The sequence below is a fragment of the Rhincodon typus genome, chromosome 19 (genome assembly GCF_021869965.1).
Source record: "Rhincodon typus isolate 14 chromosome 19, sRhiTyp1.1, whole genome shotgun sequence".
NCBI classification, from domain to species: domain Eukaryota; kingdom Metazoa; phylum Chordata; class Chondrichthyes; order Orectolobiformes; family Rhincodontidae; genus Rhincodon; species Rhincodon typus.
Window position 1 is genome coordinate 22,774,603 of NC_063350.1, and position 18,389 is coordinate 22,792,991.

An 18,389-nucleotide genomic window follows, 5' to 3' on the forward strand; every position below is an offset into this window, starting at 1 on the left:
TGCCCCTCATGATTTTAATAAACCTATATAAGGTCAGCCCTCAACCTCCTGTGCTCCAGGGGAAAAAATTCCCAGCCTGTCCAGCCTCTCCTTCTAACTCAAACCCTCCATTACCAGTAACATTTTTGTAAAGCTTTCCTGCGCTCTTTCCAATTTAATAATAATCTTCCTATAAGAGGGCGACGAGAACAACACACAGTATTCCAAAAGTGGCCTCACCAATGTCCTGTAAAGCCACAACATGACATCCCAACTCCCATACTCAGTTCACCAGTGAAGGCAAGCGTCCCAAATACTGTCTTCACCACCATGTCAACCTGTGACACCACTTTCAAGAAACTATGCACCTGAATTCCTAGGCTGCTCTGTTAGTCAACACTCCCCAGGGCCTCACGATTAGCTGTGTAAGTCCTGACCTTTGTTTGTCTTACCAAAATACAACACTTTACATTATCTAAATTAAACTACATCTACCACTTCTGGGCCCATTGGCCCAGCTGATCAAGATCCAAGTCAACAACACCGTATCCTCCAAATGAACAAGAAGAAAGGAAGAGCCACCACTTGGGCAAGGATCAAATAGATTCCAAGTACCCATCATGATTTGGTTCCTTTAGAGGAAGACTAGACAGATTTCATGAAATCGTAAGTTTGCTACATGGCGATGTCTCCTCATAACCATGGTATGCTATTGTTCTATCGAGTGTTGAGGCAACAGGACCAGATTTAGAAGGTTCACGCTCATTAATTTGGGTGAGGGTTAACCTCATACAGTCTTCTGAGGCTGTCATAATCAAATGCTTTTAATGACTTCCATGTGGATTGCGTCTCATGTAGTGAGCTTAGGCAACCAGAACCCCAGCAGCAGTTCTTGAAGGGAGATTCTTCTAGACACACACACACAATCTGTTGCAGCAGGTATTGTATTTTCAGTTTCAATGAAGAGCAGAGAGAAAAGAACTGTTCTCATCTTGGATATGGTTCTGGGTGGGCTGCTGGAGCAAAGAAACCAAAGGAGTTTAGCCATGTTTGCTCATTGTTGGTTGCATGAGAGAGGAGTTGGTCAAAAGGGTGAATGGCATCTCCCAAAATCTACAAGAATGGGCAGCAGCTGAGATACAATTTTGGCAACCTCTGGAAAATTACAAAGGTAAGACTGCCAGCATACATGTAAGCAAAGTATGCATTCTACAAAGATCATTTTCAGCATGCTGCTGCTTGATTAAGGTTTCATTCCAGCAATTCTTTCACAGATTCACGTGCATACACGTAATGCTGCAAGGAAAATTTCATAACCATCATTGTGAAAACTCAGCCAATTCATTGACTTCCATCTTCAAAGCTCAGACCTCACAGTAAGCGTCCAGCAAAGTTTAGATGCTTAATGTTAACTTCCTTAGACCTGAGGATGAGATGATGGGTGGTGGGTATCAGCATCTGTCTTCAAAGCTCAACACTTCTTGTACGCTTGTAGTCAAAGCTTTAAATTACATGAGGGTGCATGTTTGTACAGCAGGAAGGTCCACACCTTCAGGCCCTTGGACACATTTACAATCATTATTCTCAGATCCTGGGACCAGAGACCATAAAGAAAATTAAGGTCATCCCATCCAGGCACAAAGTTGGCACATACCTGTCCTTGTTTGTTATGTTTGCCCTTAGTTATCCTCTGTCACACGGTCACATCTGCAATACATAACAGAGGGAAAACATTCTTATCACTTAAATCAGATAACAGATATGAAAGAGAAGGAAGTATTAGGAAACTGGGTGGACATTAAATTTCATTCATTTATCACACCAGTAATTGCTGAAACCCAGTAGTCTGCCAGTGCAATGACTCCTCCTGGGATTATTCAGTTATTGAGAATGCTGTATGATGAAGATTCTTTTTACTATTCTTGCTGTAACTTATCTTTGGATGCATGCTAGGTGCTACTCTGCCATTGGTGCCACCCAAGATTCTTGCTTACTTATTCCACAGGATCCCTTTCTATATGTTGTGATCTTTAATGCCTTGGTGACCCTGTCGTGCAAATGTTTCCTGATCGAATATATTGGCTCAGATCTAGCGATCCCAATGGCAGTAAAGATTTCAAAATCTGCTGCTGTTGCGGATCACAACAGCATCAGACATTCCGGGGAGCTGATTTAGGCCTAAATCTAGAACTCTCTAACACTGCTCACCCACCAAGTTTCCCCCCACCCGCTCTGACTGACACTATTTAACAACCCATACCTCCGACAGCCCTGGATCTCATTCCCCGCGCCCGCGCCCCCCAACCCCCTCTTCCCATTTCACGATGCTCCCAAGCCATCTGATCTCCCTTTCCTTCCCAAAAATACATTTCGGCTCACCATCTGAATCCCTGGCTCCTGAATCAAACCAGTGCCAGAGTAGGATCGAGGTTGTTTGGACAATATGGGTGAGCAGTGTTCGGGCAGGTGGGCAGTTTTGGGAGAGTTTAGATGTTCAGATTTAGAGGTTGCAGGGAGTGTGGCAGTAGGGTAGTGTTGCCAGGGTGGAGTTGAGTTGTGTTGGGTTGGGGGATGTGAGGCTCTGCTGATTCCTGGGGTGAAGAGTCTCAGGGTGGGCTTAACATTTACAAGATCGTGGGGTTGAATGTGGGTAGGAGTGATTACTGAATTAGGATGAGTCCGTTTAAAAATTCTGCAACTCCATGATCTAAAGACAAACCTCCTAAAATGTCTTCAGTTCATGGTGCAAAAGGTGGGATGGGTTCGTCTCTGTCCACAAGGTCCTGTGAGAAGTAAAAGGCCACTTATAAAAATGGTCAGTGGCAGGTTTAGGACATGGATAGCCACACGTATTCTATCTATGATACCATATACCTTCAAAAACTGTCACAGACAAAAGTGCAGTTCTCTATCATGTTGATGCTGGGAAAATGTGTGTGTAACAAAGCGTGTATTATCCGTTACATGTATTGAAGTGATCTTGATTGATCAATTTGCCTGAATCTCTTCAGGTGGCTTGGTGTTGATCCAAAGCTTTGGGGTCTTTTCAATGGCAACAGAGATGTCCATCTCTGAGTGTAACTTAACTCAGTGACTGTTTGCCTAATGGAGTAGGGCATTTTTTTTGTGCAGCCAGATTTATTACCTTGATTCTTCTGTGATATTGGTGATGAGCCCTCTTTTTGAAATGTGGTGTTGCCCATGACGATTCTGGGGAGATCCTAAATATTGACTCATCAACAACGAAGGAATGGTGGTTTATGACCTGTCATGATGATCTGTGACTTGGAGAGGAATTTAGATGTAATGGTGTACCCACAACATTGCTGTTCTTGTCTTTCCAAATATTATAATGCATTAAAGGAATGTGTTGTTAAAGTAAGCTTGGTGATATAAACAACAGCCATTATATACTAGTGGGAGTAATGAACGTTAATTCCCATAACAGAGACACTTGTTAGATGACTGATTTAGTCCTGGATGCTGTTAACCTTTTGAGCACTTTGAGAACTACACTCCAGGTATGTGGTGAATATTCCATCGTACTTAGATTGTACCTAGACCTGGCTTCTCCTCTGTCCTCGCATCCCCTGAAACAATTGGAGAGAGGGGAAACTGCAGAGGAATTCTCATGATCTATATTCTCGGAGCATCAAGTAAATTTGCAGCTTCTGGAAATTAAAATATGAAAAATATTATCAAAACAATCAGTGTTCGTGCAAAGGTTAATGCAGAAAACACAGATGTAAAAGGTGGAAGCACAGCAGGCAAGACTCCAACCCGTCTACAGCATCACATAATTTTGAAATCAAAAGTAAGTTTTACCATTAGTAAAGTCATTGCACTTACATTCACAATAAAAACCCTGAGAAATGTACGCTGAAGTATTTTGAGCATACGATTGTATTTTTATGGTTTGTTTTGAAGATGTTATCTATTCTGCCGAAATGTAGTCCAGTCAGAAAATTGTGCTTAACATACACTACCAAGGCACCTCTTACATGTCCATTCCATGCTGGTATCAGCAATGATATGGACTAGATAATTAGGAATATTGTTTGTAAAATTGCTTTCACTCTGTTTTGCGTTCTAATTTTAAGTATTGTTGCTAAAGATAAAAGCCTTTCTGTGAATTTTAAAAATAAAATGGCACAAGTTGATTTAAATAGTTCTGAATTTGGTGAGATCAGAGCATTGGTTTTAGGGAGCTGATGTATTCTCTGGAGAAAAAAAATAGTATCCAAACAGATTTGTAAAAGCATTCAAACATTTCATGGGTGGAGGTATTTGTAGTATCCCACAGTTCTAGGCTATATAAGGTAAATGCCAACAGAATTAAATGGAATGGATTTTACTGTCATTGTTAGTGTGCATGAACACTTGTACATGTTCAAATTGCTCTCCTCTATCTCAACAAAACACAAATAGCTGAATATCTCAGTTAAAGTACTGGAGAAAAGGTTTTGATGTAAGCAAATGGAGAGGTAATTTTCCAGCCCAGTCCAGCTTTTATTGAAGAATTAGGTGCTCCTCATCCTGATGCGTACAGCTGATGGATGCAAATTTCAGTTCTCTGCTCATATATTTTTGGTTCATGTGCATTCTCAAGGCCATTCCCTCAGCAATTCAGTAATACTTTTGCTGAGTTTGGTTTCTGTCCTTGTGTCTGGAAATTTGCATCAATCAAAAGCATCCAAAAAGGTTTCGGAAAGTTTTGCAGACAGTTGTTTTGATGGAAAGCGGATGCTGTAAATCAGCAACTAAAACAGAAAATGCTGGAAAAGCTCAGTACATCTGGAACGATCTGTGGAGAGAAATCAGAGTTAACGTTTTGGTTTGAGTGACCCTTCCTCCTAGGCTTGCCCACCCTGAAGATGTTCTGCTCCTGTCTCTGACAGGATTTCCATTCCAATCTTTTTCCTTGTCCACTGTCATTAATTCACTGCCCTATGGCTGAAGAAATTTCTCACTTTCCTCACTCTGAGGCTGTGCCCTCAGGTCCTAGTCTCTCCTACTAGTGGAAACGTCACCTTTTCCACATCCAGTCAAACCAGACTCTCAGTATTTTGTAGGTTTCAATCAGATTGTTGCGAAGTTGGGAAGGCAGGATGTTAAAATTTGATGTCCGTAAAATGATACGGAGGAAGAGTGCATGGTCCCTTTAAAAGATTTTTTTTTTAATGCTTGAAAGTGTTTTAAAAAAAAAATGTGCAGGTGCACAGAGAGCTCCTGAAATTGAAACATTGTACCAAAAGGCTGTGTGGTTAACAACCCAGGCAGTAGTTGCATTTTTCCCTCCCCACCCTCATCTGTCTTCCGGAAGAACCGCTCCCTCCGTGACTCCCTTGTATGCTCAACACTCCCCACTAGCCCCACCACCCCTGGCACTTTTCCCTGCAACTGCAGGAAGTGCTACACCTGCCCCTACATCTCCATCCCAGGCCCCAAGAAAACTTTCCACATTAAACAGATGTTCACCTGCACATCTGCTAACGTGGTATATTGTATCCGCTGTTCCTGATGTGGCCTCTTCTACATCGGGGAAACCAAGCGGAGGCTTGGAGACCGCTTTGTGGAGCACCTACGCTCAGTTCGTGACAAACGACTACACCTCCCAGTCACGAACCACTTCAGCTCCCCCTCCCCACTCCTTGGACGACATGTTCATCCCAGGCCTCCTCCAGTGCCACAGCGATGCCACCCAAAGGTTGCAGGAACAGCACCTCATATTCTGCTTGGGAACCCGGCTGCCCAATGGTCTCAATGTGGACCTCGCAAGCTTCAAAATCTCCCCACCCCCGACCTCATCCCAAGACCAGGCCATCTCGTTCCCACCTCTTTGACCTGTCTGTCTTTTCTCCCACCTATCCACTCCTCCCACCTCACTGACCAAACCCCACCCCCACTTCCTACTTACTAGCCTCATCCCCGCATTCTTGACCTGTCCGTCTTCCCTCCATCCCCCACTGACTAACCCACATCCCAACTCCCTACCTTTACTGGCTCCATCCCCACCTCATTGACCTGTACATCATCTCTCCACCTATCTGCTCCTCTATCCACCTTCCATCATCACCTCCCCCACTTCTGAAGAAGGGTCCAGACCTGAAAGGTCAGCTTTCCTGCTCCTCTGATGCTGCTTGGCCTGCTGTGTTCATCCAGCTCTACACCTTGTTAACCCCAGGCAGTGGTTAGTTTTGTTATTAAGGCAATCATTTTGAATATCAGCCGATTTAATTTAAATCAAGCACTTCGAAACTAAAAACCAATTAAGTTTAAATCTGACAGTTTTGACAACCTAGGGCGAATCCTATTAAAAGAAGTTAATAAGTCATCAAGGGTATAAAAGAAGAGAGCATTTCAAAAGGTGTAGCGGCACTCTTTACTAATATTCCTGAAGCAAGAATTTAATAGAGAGAAGCATTCTTGACACAAGAATTGGGCAGAGAAAAGTGGTCCAGACTGAGGATCAGCAGAGAGCATTCCGGAAGGTGTATCCTTCGCTGTAATTTTGAGAGTGTTATTTTTAATTATTTTAAAGTGAGTTTTGTATTTACTTGAACAGCATATCATTAGAATTTTGCTTTATTCGGGAATAGTTGGTAGTTAAGGGGGAATTGTTTGGTTTGTTGGTAGTTCTGTTAATTTGTTCACTGTTAGAGTTTGATAAATAAATTGTTGTTGGTTACAGGGTGAGTGAAAGGATTTCATTTCATTTGACCACTCCTATATAACAGATTGGGAGGTGAGAAGCAGGTTATACCACTTTTCACACTTGCTTTAACAGATTACGAGGCGAGGCAAGACAAGCTTCTCTGGGTGTTTCGGTTTTAATTATCAGAGGGAGGGTTGACCTCCGCTTCATAACGGATTGGGGGCTCAGGTCTGGGATCTGAATAGACTTGGACAGATTTGAACAGATTTGGGGTGCGAAAGGTCCCAGCAGATTTAAACAGACTTCGGGATTCATGTCCTAGATCTCTAAAATAAACCTTAAGTGAGAAGTGGAAAATCTGTTTAATTTCAGTTACTTATGGTTGTTTAAATCAAAAGTTGGGAAGATGGCTCTTAACGTTGCTACAGAGGTTCTGGGGTTTGAGGATGCTTCCCAAATTTGCCAAATAAGTTTTTAGGAAGAGAGGAAGGATATACTTTTAGACTTGGCAAACAGGCTAGAATTGGGTTCGACTAGGGATAAGAGGAAAGCTGAAATTGTAACAGAGTTGGTCAAGCATTTAGGTATATCCGAGAAACAGGCAAGTGCAGTAGAGTTAGAAAAAGTAAACTGAAAATTAGACATTTGAAGTTAGAAGTTATAGAAAAGGAAAGAAGAGCCAGAGTAGAAGAGGAAGAAGGAGTTGAAACGGCTTGAATTACCGTTACAAGCAGAGGAAAGATAAAAAGAAAAAGACAAAGACGAGAAAGGGTGAGAGAGAGAGAGAGTTTCAACTTCGGAAGTTGCAAAGTAGACTGGAAAGTCAATTTAAAAGGATGGAGATGAAAGTAAAAGATAGGCTTAGTGAGGAGGAGAGGGGTGATGAGCAAACCCGTCGAAGTCAAAGACCTGGTAGGGATATATACAAATATGTGAAAACATTACCAAAATTTGATGAAAAAGATGTACTAGCCTTTTTTGTTTTGTTTGAGAAATTGGCTAACCAGATGAACTGGCCAGAGATTGTCTGGGTAACGTTAATTCAGACCAGTTTGGTAGGTAGGGCTGGTGAGGTATTTGCAGCACTGTCAGATGAGGTGTTAAGAGAATATGAATAAGTAAAACAGGCTATTCTGAGTGCCTATGAACTGATACCAGAAACATTTAGACAACAGCTCAGAAATATGAGGAAGGAACCAGGTGAGACTTGTGTCGAATTTGAAAGAATTAAACGTAGCAACTTTGATGGATGGGAGAGAGCAATAAAGATAGAAAAGACATATGAGGATCTTCCAGAGATTATTCTGCTGGAGGAGTTCAGAAACTTACTTCCAGAAATGATAAGAACTCATGTTGAGGAACAATAAGTTAAAACAACAAGAGGAGCTGCAGAGATGGCGGATGAATATGCATTAGTGCATAAATCAAAATCCAGCTTCCGACAGCAATTTCATTCTGTGACGGATAGAAGATGGGAAAGAGGGAGATCCTTCAATGAAAAACAAAAAGTAGATCTTACTGGGAACAGTTTGCCATATGTGAAAAAAGAAACCCAAGAGGGTGGGAAAGAGGTGAAAAGCCCTCAGGTGTTTCTGCTGTAATAGAAGGGGACACACAAAGTCAGTGCTGGTGGATTGAGAGACACTGGGATAAAGGATGTGGTAAAAGAGGTTAAACGAGTGGGATGAGTTGAGATAGTGAAGAAAATTCCAAGATAAGTCGAGGAGCTGCAGGAGCATGTACAATCTCACCATGGGCTGGATAGTAAGATAGTGCCCGAACTCTTCAAAGACTTCACCTGTGTGGGTAAGGTAGAACAGGGGGAGTAGTTAATAAAAAAAAAAAATTACAATAATGAGAGTTACAGGAGCTGGTCAGTCTGTAACGGTAAGAGATGAAAATATTTGCACTCCTTCTAAAATGTTGCCCGAGAGAGTGATGATCTGTGGAATAAATGGAGAGAAATTTAGCATTCCCCAGTGAAAGATAAGGCTGGAAAGTCCAATCAAGACTGGGGAAGTGACAGTGGGAGTGATTGAAAGAGTGTCTATTCCAGGAATACAGTTTGTTCTTGGAAACTACCTAGCCGGATAAAAGGTGGGAGTGAAGAAGCCGAAAGAAAACCAGGGAACTGAAGAGTTAAAAGAAAAACATACTGGAATTTTTCCAGACTTTGTGACAAGATTCCACAGTCATAAGTTAAAGCAACAGGGGAAAACCAAAGAGAAAGATGAAGGAATTGAGGTTTAATTAGCTGACACCCTGTTGATGAAATGGTAAAGGAAGAACCTAAGCAGGTAGAGGATCTAGCAGAGGTGTTTAATTCTGAAAGACTAATAGAGTTACAGCAAAAAGATGAGACAATAAAAGATTTATATCATAAAGTCTATTCAGAAAATGAATCAGAATGTATTCCAGAATCTTATTACCTTTTAAGGATAGAATCCTAAGGCAGAAATGAAGACCTTGGCAGGTTAGTGCAGAGGAGAACGGGTCAGAAGTTCACCAGATTGTGTTACCAGTAGAATACAGACAGGAAGTATTGTGGGTAGCGCACAGATTACCTGTAGGAGGACATCTAGGAGTGAGGAACATTCAGGCTAAGATACAGAAGCATTTCTATTTGCCTGGATTACATAAAGATGTGATTGAATTTTGCCATACCTGTCATATGTGTCAGATGGTAGGAAAGCCACAGGCAGTAACAAAACCAGTGCCTTTGCTGCCAATTCTCACATTTGAAGAACCTTTCATGTGGCTTATGATTGATTGTATCAGACCCTGCCTTAAAACCAAAAGGGGGAACCAGTATTTGCTAACCATAATGGATGCGCCTATCAGATTTCTGGAGGCAATTCCTTTACGGAATGTAAAGGCAAAAAAGCTTGTGGAGGAGTTGCTTGCTTTCTTTACCCGTTATGGACTACCCAGGGAGATTCAGTCAGACCAAGGGTCCAATTTTACTGCTGAATTATTTAAAGAGGTCATGGATAGTTTAGGCATCAAACACTTTAAAACAAGTGTGTACCATCCTGAATCCTAGGGAGCATTGGAAAGCTGACATCAGACCCTAAAAACCATGCTGAGGATTTATTGCCAAGATTACCCAAATGATTGGGATAAAGGTATCCCATTTATATTGTTTGCTATTAGAGATGCTTCAAATGAACCGACTCACTTCACTCCATTTGAATTGATATTCAGACATGGAGTAAGAGGGCCTTTAAAATTAATTAAGAAAAAGTTGATAGGTCCGAAGTCAGAGATCTCACATTTGGATTATATATCTGAGGTGAGAGAAAGATTAAACCGAGTCGGTCAATTATCTAGATAACATTTGAAGGGGGCATAGCACATAATGAAGCAAGAAGCTGATAAGAAATCTAAAATTTGTACATTTGCACATGGGGATAAAATATTAGTGCTGTTACCAGTGGTAGGCGATCCCTTCAAAGCAAGGTTTAGTGGTTCCTCTCAGATTGAGAAGAAGTTAAGTCAGGTGAATTATCTGGTACAGATGCCAGACAGGAAAACAAATTATCAAATATGTCATGTGAACATGCTACAACCTTACTATGACAGGGAAAGAGAACGAACGAAACAGGTATTAGTTACTGCTGCTCAGAGTGAGGAATTATTTCCAGATGATGCAGATTTTGACAGGCCTCAGAATAAATTGAATAACGAGGAAGTCTTTAGATAGGGAAATGAGATATCTATCTCAGAAACGGAGAACTGAATTGAAAGACTTGTTGCAGCACTATATAGAAATAGAATGGAGATGGCTAATAGCATAGTACATGAGGTTGATGTAAGGAATGCTGTTCTGATAAGGCAACACCCCTACAGGCTGAATCCTCAAAGCAGCACAGGTACAGAAAGAAGTGGAAGTGATGCTCCAAGAAAACATCATTGAGCCAAATCAAAGCTAGTGGAATTCGCCGGTCATGTTGGTTCCTAAACCTGATAATCTACGCTGAATCGTTGCGTACCATCAGAAGGTCAATGCCATGACCAAATCTGATTTATACCCAATTCCAAGGCTGGAGGACTGTGTTGAAAAAGTTGGACAAACCACTTACATCACAAAGTTGGACTTCATGGTTGCTGGCAAGTACCTTTTGTCAGAAAGAGCAAAAGAAGTTTCTGCTTTTGTAACTCCAAATGGACTATATCAATTTAAAGTAATGCTCTTTTGGAAGGAAGAATGCACCAGCCACTTTTTGAAGACTTATGAACAGAGTTGAGGCAGGATTGACTAATTGTGCCGTCGATATAGATGACTTAATGATCTTTAGCCATTCATGGACCGATCACATGGTGCATTTGGCAGAGCTCTTTGAGAGAGTATAGAAGGTAAAGTTGGTCATAAATTTGGCAAAAACAGAATTTGCAAAGGCAGAAGTGATGTTCTTAGGACACAACATCAGACATGAACAGATGACACCAAAGAATGTGAAGTCGAAGGCCATCGAGGAATTTCCAAGATCATCCTCAAAGAAAGAGGTGCTACAGTTTTCAGAAGTGAGTGGATTCTACGTTCTAAATTCTGACGGATTTGTTGAAGAAGAACATGAAATTTCAGTGGTCAGACCGATGCCAGTGGCATTTGAGAGTTTAAAAACAGTGTTAATCACTGCACCAGTTTTAGCCACGCCCAAATTTCTTGAAACCCTTTAAAATCACCATCAACGCAAGCGATGTAGGGGTTGGAGCTGTATTGTTACAGGAGAATGGTTGTGGAATTGAAAGGCCAATCGGTTATTTTTCAAAGAAACTCAGTATCCACTAGAAAAAAAAATTCAACCATTGAAAAAGAGTTAGAGTTTGGTACTGGCCTTACATTGTTTGCAACATAAACATTAAAATGTTGTTTCAGAGACAGTTGTGTGCACTGACCGCAACGCTTTGACATTTTTGAAAAGATTTGAAGTCAAGAGCACCAGACTATTTTGTTGGAGTCTTGTGTTACAAGCACTTAATTTACAGATTATGCGTGTTGCGGGACGTGAAAATGTTAGTGTTATCAAGGGTTTAAAAGGAAAATGTGAATAGAAGATAGAAACGGTAATGTTCAATGTGTTTTATATATGTAGAATTGGTATGAAATGCGTAACTCTAGATTAATTACCTATGTATCTAGTAATAATGGCATTAGATTTACAAAAAACAATGAAGCCATTTTTTTCATCATGATAGTTTTTTTTTAAGTGTGAAGGTATTGTGAAGTTGGGAGAGTATTTGTGGATTGGAAGGTAGGATATTAGAATGTGATGTTTGTAAAATGATAGGGGGAATAGTGTGTGGTCCCTTTAAAAGATTATTTTTTGGGGTGGAGATTTTTTTAAAAATTACATGCAGGTGCACAAGAGAGCTCCTGAAATTGAAACATTGTATCAAAAGGTTGTGTGGTTAACAACCCAGGCTGTAGTTTGTTTTGTTAGTAACGCAACCAGTTTGAGTATCAGCCAATTAGTTTAAACCAGGCACTTAGACTAAAGAATATTAAATTTAAATCTGATGGTTTTGACAACCTAGGAACAATCCTATTGTAAGGAATTAATAGGTTATCAAGGGTGTAAAAGAGGGCATTTGAAAATTGGTGTGAGAGCAACTGCCATCCAATAGAGTTAACAACCCATCAGCTCTAAAGAGAAAATCCCTGGCTCTGTCAGAATTCTCTAAACTCTCAGAGTAACTATCATCGAACTAAAGGTATAGCTGCAGTCATTAGCTAATATTCCTGACACAAGAATTCAACAGAGAAAGGCGTTCCAGACTGAGGATCAGCAGAGAGGGCGCAGAGCATTCCGGAAGATGTATCCTGGCTGTAATTTAGAGAGATTTAAGGTTTTTTAAATATTTTGGTTTATATAAGTATTACATAAGTATTCTACTAGAACAGCATACCATTAGCATTTTGCTTTATTTGGGAATCGTTAGTAGTTAAGGGGGAATTGTTTGGTTTGTTGGCAGTTCTGTTAATTTGTTCACTGTTAGTGAGAAAAATAAATTGTTACTTGTTGGTTATAGAGTGAGTGAAAGGATTTTGTTTCATTTAATCACTCCTATATAGCAGATTGAGGTGGTGGGGCGGGGAGGCGGGTTATGCCACCTTGCACACTTCCTTTAACAGATTGAGTCAAGCTTCTCTGTGTTTTGGTTTTAGTTATGGGGGTGGTGGTGTGGGGGTTGCTGGGGTTGGGGTGGTTGACCTCCGCTTCATAACACAGATCCCCCCCCCACATCCTGTTAAACTCAAGTCCTAACATGACCAGCCCTTCATCGCGGGATCATTCTTGTAAACCTCCGCTAGACCCCTTCCAAGACCAGCACATTCTTCCTTAGTTACGGGGCCCAAAATCAATTTCAATATTCCAAACACGGTCTGACCAGAGCCTTATATAGCTTCAGCAGTACATCTCTGCTTTTGTATTCTAGTCCCCTCGAAATGAATGCTAATGTTGCACCAGGGACCAAGTTTTGAGGAAATTCTCAGGAAAAACTAATCTGCATAGTTTTGCATGTGTCCACATGAATATCTGACCCACGTGTCTTTGATGGGTTTTTTTATTCTCCTCTGTTTTGCACTGCTCGGGTTCATAGTGAATTTTGTGAGTTGCAAGAGTACATAAGGGTGAGAGTTTGGATCGGATTAGAAAGCCCAGTTCAGTTCTCCAACACAGTGTGGCTTCTAAAATCCTCCCTAAACATTATTGCCTTAATCATCTCCATTCCATTCAGTGCCCACCCCAGTTTCCCCATGCCAGTGCCATGCTAGCCCCTGCATTTATCATCATTTGCCCTGCGTGCACTATATATAATTCTCAGAAGTCCTGCAGTAGAGTTGGGAACTATTTCAAAGTCATTGGGGGGGAAAATTAAATCTCCTAACAACCTTTTTCAAAAAACTGATTTTTAAATTCATTTTCATTGACATTGAAGTCAAAAACCCAAGCGAACAAAGTTGTAATCTCTTAAAGTGCCAGTTAGATTTTTAAACAAGCAAAAAACCCTATCATTGATATTTCCTTTTTTTAATGTAGGTTCACAACATTTTCAGTTGTTCTTGGATTTGTAAGTCTACCTGTGAAGCTGAAGCTTTTGAAACCTGGCCAAATATTCACAATAGAACAGCTGAGGTAACGAAAGCTTCCAGCTCCCCTCTCAACAGATTTTCATCTCAAAGCAGAGTAACTGCCTATTATTGGAGGGGGTGAGGCTCAGACCTCTGCCCAATCTTCAAAGGAAGGGGTTAAAGAAGAAATCAGCCTGATTTTCTAGTCCAATTAAATCAGAAAAACATGACAGTAGAGGGTACGTTTTTACATTTCTTAATACACTACGGTATTAACCATTGCACCAGTTTTAGCCACGCCCAAATGTAAACATAAGGGTTTCCTTGTCTTTGTAACCTTCTTACAAATTACAGTGTGAAAAGCATTTCTTCACTGCCACTATTAGCAGCAATACTGTAATGAAGGTCTCAAAGTATTTTACACTTGTCTTTGAGAAGGTTTCCTGTCCCTCGGTAGGCTTTCCATTTTCTTCACAAACTATCAAACCTGGCGTACTTTAATTTGCTTCTAAAAATCTTGACCAGTGGACAAAAATATGGGTGTAGGAGGAAATTCTGATTTTCGCCCCTGTTTAAAATGGGGCATCTGACCTCAGCAGGGGGTGGCATGCCTTTTGCACACTAGGTGTTCCCAACCTATAAACAAGCTCAAGGAAAATAATGCCGAGTAAGGAAAATCAGATTTCCTCTGAAACAAAATCAAAATGTAGCCATTTTTCACACCAATACATGACTCTGCACCCAGATAGAAAAATTGTTCATATCTCTAGTTAGAACACATCTATTTGTGTTACTGGGGTGCTGCCACCGTTCTCAATTGTTCATTACATGGGAAGGTTTATCTACACACAAGTACCATCAATCTTGTAAACTTCTTGCAGTGTCTACAGCAATTCCTACAGGTGACACTAACCTGCCCTCTTCATGAAAGGCAGATTTGAGGCAATCTGAGAAGTGTTTGCTGAAACAAGGGGAAAGGCAACCTGAAATTTTCTTCATAACCCAACTACAACTTATGACTTGTTTAATCAGGTCAAGGAACTACAACTTGATTTATCTGAAGCCAAGGAGACTATCCGAGGACTGCAAGAACAGCTTGTTCAGGAAAGAGAGCTTCGAAATGAAGACGCAATGAGATTTCAACAGAAAATGTCACAGGTCAGTTGAAAAACACAATTGATCATTTCACGTAGAATTTTGAGTTTTAAATTGAGACTCAAAAATGTTATAGAAAAGTAATTTTAAATGTCGCTATCTGAAAATTGCACCTGCTCATTCTAGAGGAGTTGGTAAATAATTTTACTGAATTTCTCATGAGTATCCGACATTGAACCAAACAATGTGGGAAAAATCCTACTCGGACAAAACATCAGCACACTTTTACTCATTAGTTTCAATGTGGCGTTACTTTAAAAGGTGGCTGTTGGTTAGTTCAATTGGCTGGAAAGCAGGTTTGGAGTGCAGAGTGATGCCAACAGAATGGGTTGAGGTTACGGTGAAAGTTGGATTGAAATTACTGGCTGCAGTTACCACGAAGGACTCTCCTTTACAACCTCTCCCTTCACTTGAGGTATGGTATCTCTCAGGTTAAACTCCGTCAGCTGTCTCTTGAGTGAGAGAGTAGCCATATGGCCTGGTAGGACTATGGCAAACTTACTTATAAAGGTCTTTACTTGAGAATTAGACAGTGGCACAAATCCAAAATCATACTGCAGGGCATTTTGCTGGACAGTTCTACAGCACAGAGACAAATATCTCCACCTCTTTGAGTGTTCATGTTAAATGTTTTTGTCAGCTGTAAATGCTGTAGGCTAAATAGTAAACCTAACAAATATGTGCTTGTTTAAAATGTATTTTGTTTCTCGGGAGCATCGGAGACTGAGGGGGGACCTTATAGAGGTTTATAAAATCATGAGGGGCGTGGATAGCATGAATAGACAAGGTCTTTTCCCGGGTTGTGGGACCTAACGGGGGACATTCTCATGCAGAGGGTGGTGCGTGTATGGAATGAGCTGCCAGTGGACGTGGTAGAGTCTGGAACAATTACAACATTTAAAAGGCATCCGGATGGGTATATGAATAGGAAGGGTTTAGAGGTATATGGCTAAACGCTGAAAAATGGGACTAGATTAATTTAGGATATCTGGTCAGCACGGACGAGTTGAACCAAAAAGTCTGTTTCCATGCTGTACAGCTCTATGACTCTAAAATATCTATTTTTGTCTGCCTTTTCTTCATTCCCTTACACCACTGGCTACCAATATTGGTTACCGTATTTTGTGTCACTGTGTTCTCCACCTGCCTGTCTCTGTCTCTTTCATCTGAGTGACAAAACTAGACATTTAGTTGAAGCAAATAGTTCATATATCACCATTGTTTCATTGTAAACTTGGCTTTTTAGAGGCAGTTGAAGACTCACCAAATCAAAGATCCGAGCAGTTTAATTTCTTTTGCTAGGTACTAAGGGCAAGAGTACTGCTGAACCCTACCTTCACCAATAATGCTCCCCCAATGAATGGAATAGCCACCCTTTTGACCACGTGAGAAATACAGAAAACATGTGATAAGCTAGAGTAAAATACTGGACAAATCTGCTTCAATTCAGTTCTGTTATTGTGAAATGTTTCGTTTAGCAAGCTGGGCTTTTATTGATAGACTCATTCCTGTAGAAAATGGAATTCAGTTGCTTGGTCTGTCCAATACTGTTTAAAAACAGAGATTGTAAAAATTGATATGGATAACTAGCCGATTTAGCTAATATTTCCAGAGAAATGAGTGTGTAAGCTTCCAGCTTTTTATCTTTTTTTTTTAAAAACCTTGCTTAGTAATTTTGGTTGACTTAGAGGCTTATAAGATAATCACATGTCTGTCTTGATTTAAAACAAAAACTGAGCTTTGCAAACCTCCTTTCTTAAAGGAATTTGGGTAAATACTTCAAAATGAAATTTTGGAGGGTAGAGGATTGGTTCTATTTTGGTATCTCATTCACAATCCAACGTAGGTGTGCTGGGCTAATTGGCTACTATGCTGTGTATTTTTAAGAAAGAGAGACATACAATAGGAACAAGGAGAGCAAAAAACAGAAGCCCTATGGGAATATAGGAAATGTGGGTGAACTCAAGAAAGCAATTAGGAGAGCAAAGAGGAAACATGGGAAAACACTGATGGACAAGATTAGGGAGAATCCCAAGATATTCTACAAGTTTATCAAGGGGAAGGGTATAACCAGGGAAAGAGTACAGCCTATTATGGACCAAGGAGGCAATGTGTGTGAGAAGCCAGAGGACATTGGTCGGGTGTTAAATGACTACTTCACATCTGTCTTTACTTGGGAGAAGGTGGATGCAAGTGCAGAATTTGAGAAGATAGACCGTGAAGTTCTTGAGCAAATTGACATAAGAAGTGAGGAGATGTTGGAGGTTCTGGCAGAATTAAGAGTTGACAAACTCCCAGCTCCAGATGAGTTGTAACCCAGGCTGCTGTGGGAGACAATGAAGGAAATGACAGGGGCCCTGAACCAAATTTTTAAATACTCCTAAGCCACAAGGGAAGTGCCTGAGGACTGCTCATGTAGATCCCACTTCGCAAGAAGGTGGTAGAGATATCTTTTGAGGAGGTGACCAAGTGACTAAGGTAAGGGTGAATGACAAGAGACAGAGGGTGGTGGTAGAAGGCTGATTATGAAACTGGAACCTGGTGTGCAATGGAGTACCACAGGGCTCAATGCTGAGACCCTTACTGTTTATGATATTCATAAATGACGTAGATGAGAATGTGGTGGCTGGATGTCACAGATCGGCAAGGTGATTGACAAGGAGGAGGAAGATGTTGGGTTACAGGAGGATATGAATGGATGAGTCAGATGAACCGATCAGTGGCTGATGGAATTTAAACCTGATGAATGTGGTGATGTGCTTCGGAAGAAGGAACAAGTGAAAGGGGTATTCAATCACTGGTGAAGCACTTAGGAGCTCAGAGGGATAGAAGGATCTTGAGGTGCTTGGCCCTGAAGGTGGCAGGACAGGTTAATAGGTTAGTTGAGAAAGCATAGGAGGGTCATGTTGGCACTGCACAGAACTTTGGTTAGGCCACAGCTGGAGTACTGTGTGTAGTTCTAGTCACTGCACTATTGGAAGGATGTGATTGCACTGGAGGTGGTGCAAAGGAGATTCAACAAGATGATGCCTGGGATGGAGCATTTCAGCTATGAAGAGAGGCTGAATGAGCTTGGACTTTTTTTTTTTTTGGAGCAGAGAAGGTTGAGGGGTGACCTGAATGAGGTGTATAAGACTTTGAGGGGCATGGACAGGGTGAACAGAAAGCAGTTGATCCCTTGGGTTGAAGGATCAATAACAAGGGAGTGTAATTTTAAAGTGAAAGGTTTTGAGAAGATTTAAGGAAAAAAACTTTTCCAGAGGTTGGTGGGAGTCTGGAATGCACTGCCTGCGAGGGTATTTTGAGGTGGGAAACTTCTCAGCCTTTTAAAAAGTACTTGGTTGAGTACCTAAAGGGTCACAGCATTCAAGACTACGGGATAGTGGGACTAGTATAGGTAGTAAGAGATAGTAGGAACTGCTGATGCTGGAGAATCTGAGATATCAAGGTGTAGAGCTAGATGAACACAGCAGGCCAAGCAGCATCAGAGGAGCAGGAAAGCTGACGTTTCAGGCCTAGACC

At 41.1% G+C, this 18,389-nt stretch overlaps 1 protein-coding gene across 1 annotated transcript in view; it reads left to right on the top strand.

Moving 5' to 3' along the window:
• LOC109914231 (protein SOGA1) overlaps positions 1-18,389 on the top strand; it is a 104,051-nt gene that overhangs the window by 54,363 nt on the left and 31,299 nt on the right. Inside the window, exon 6 of the mRNA XM_048608557.1 lies at positions 14,745-14,870. Coding sequence (XP_048464514.1) covers positions 14,745-14,870 — 126 coding nt within the window. The remainder of the gene's footprint in view (positions 1-14,744; positions 14,871-18,389) is intronic.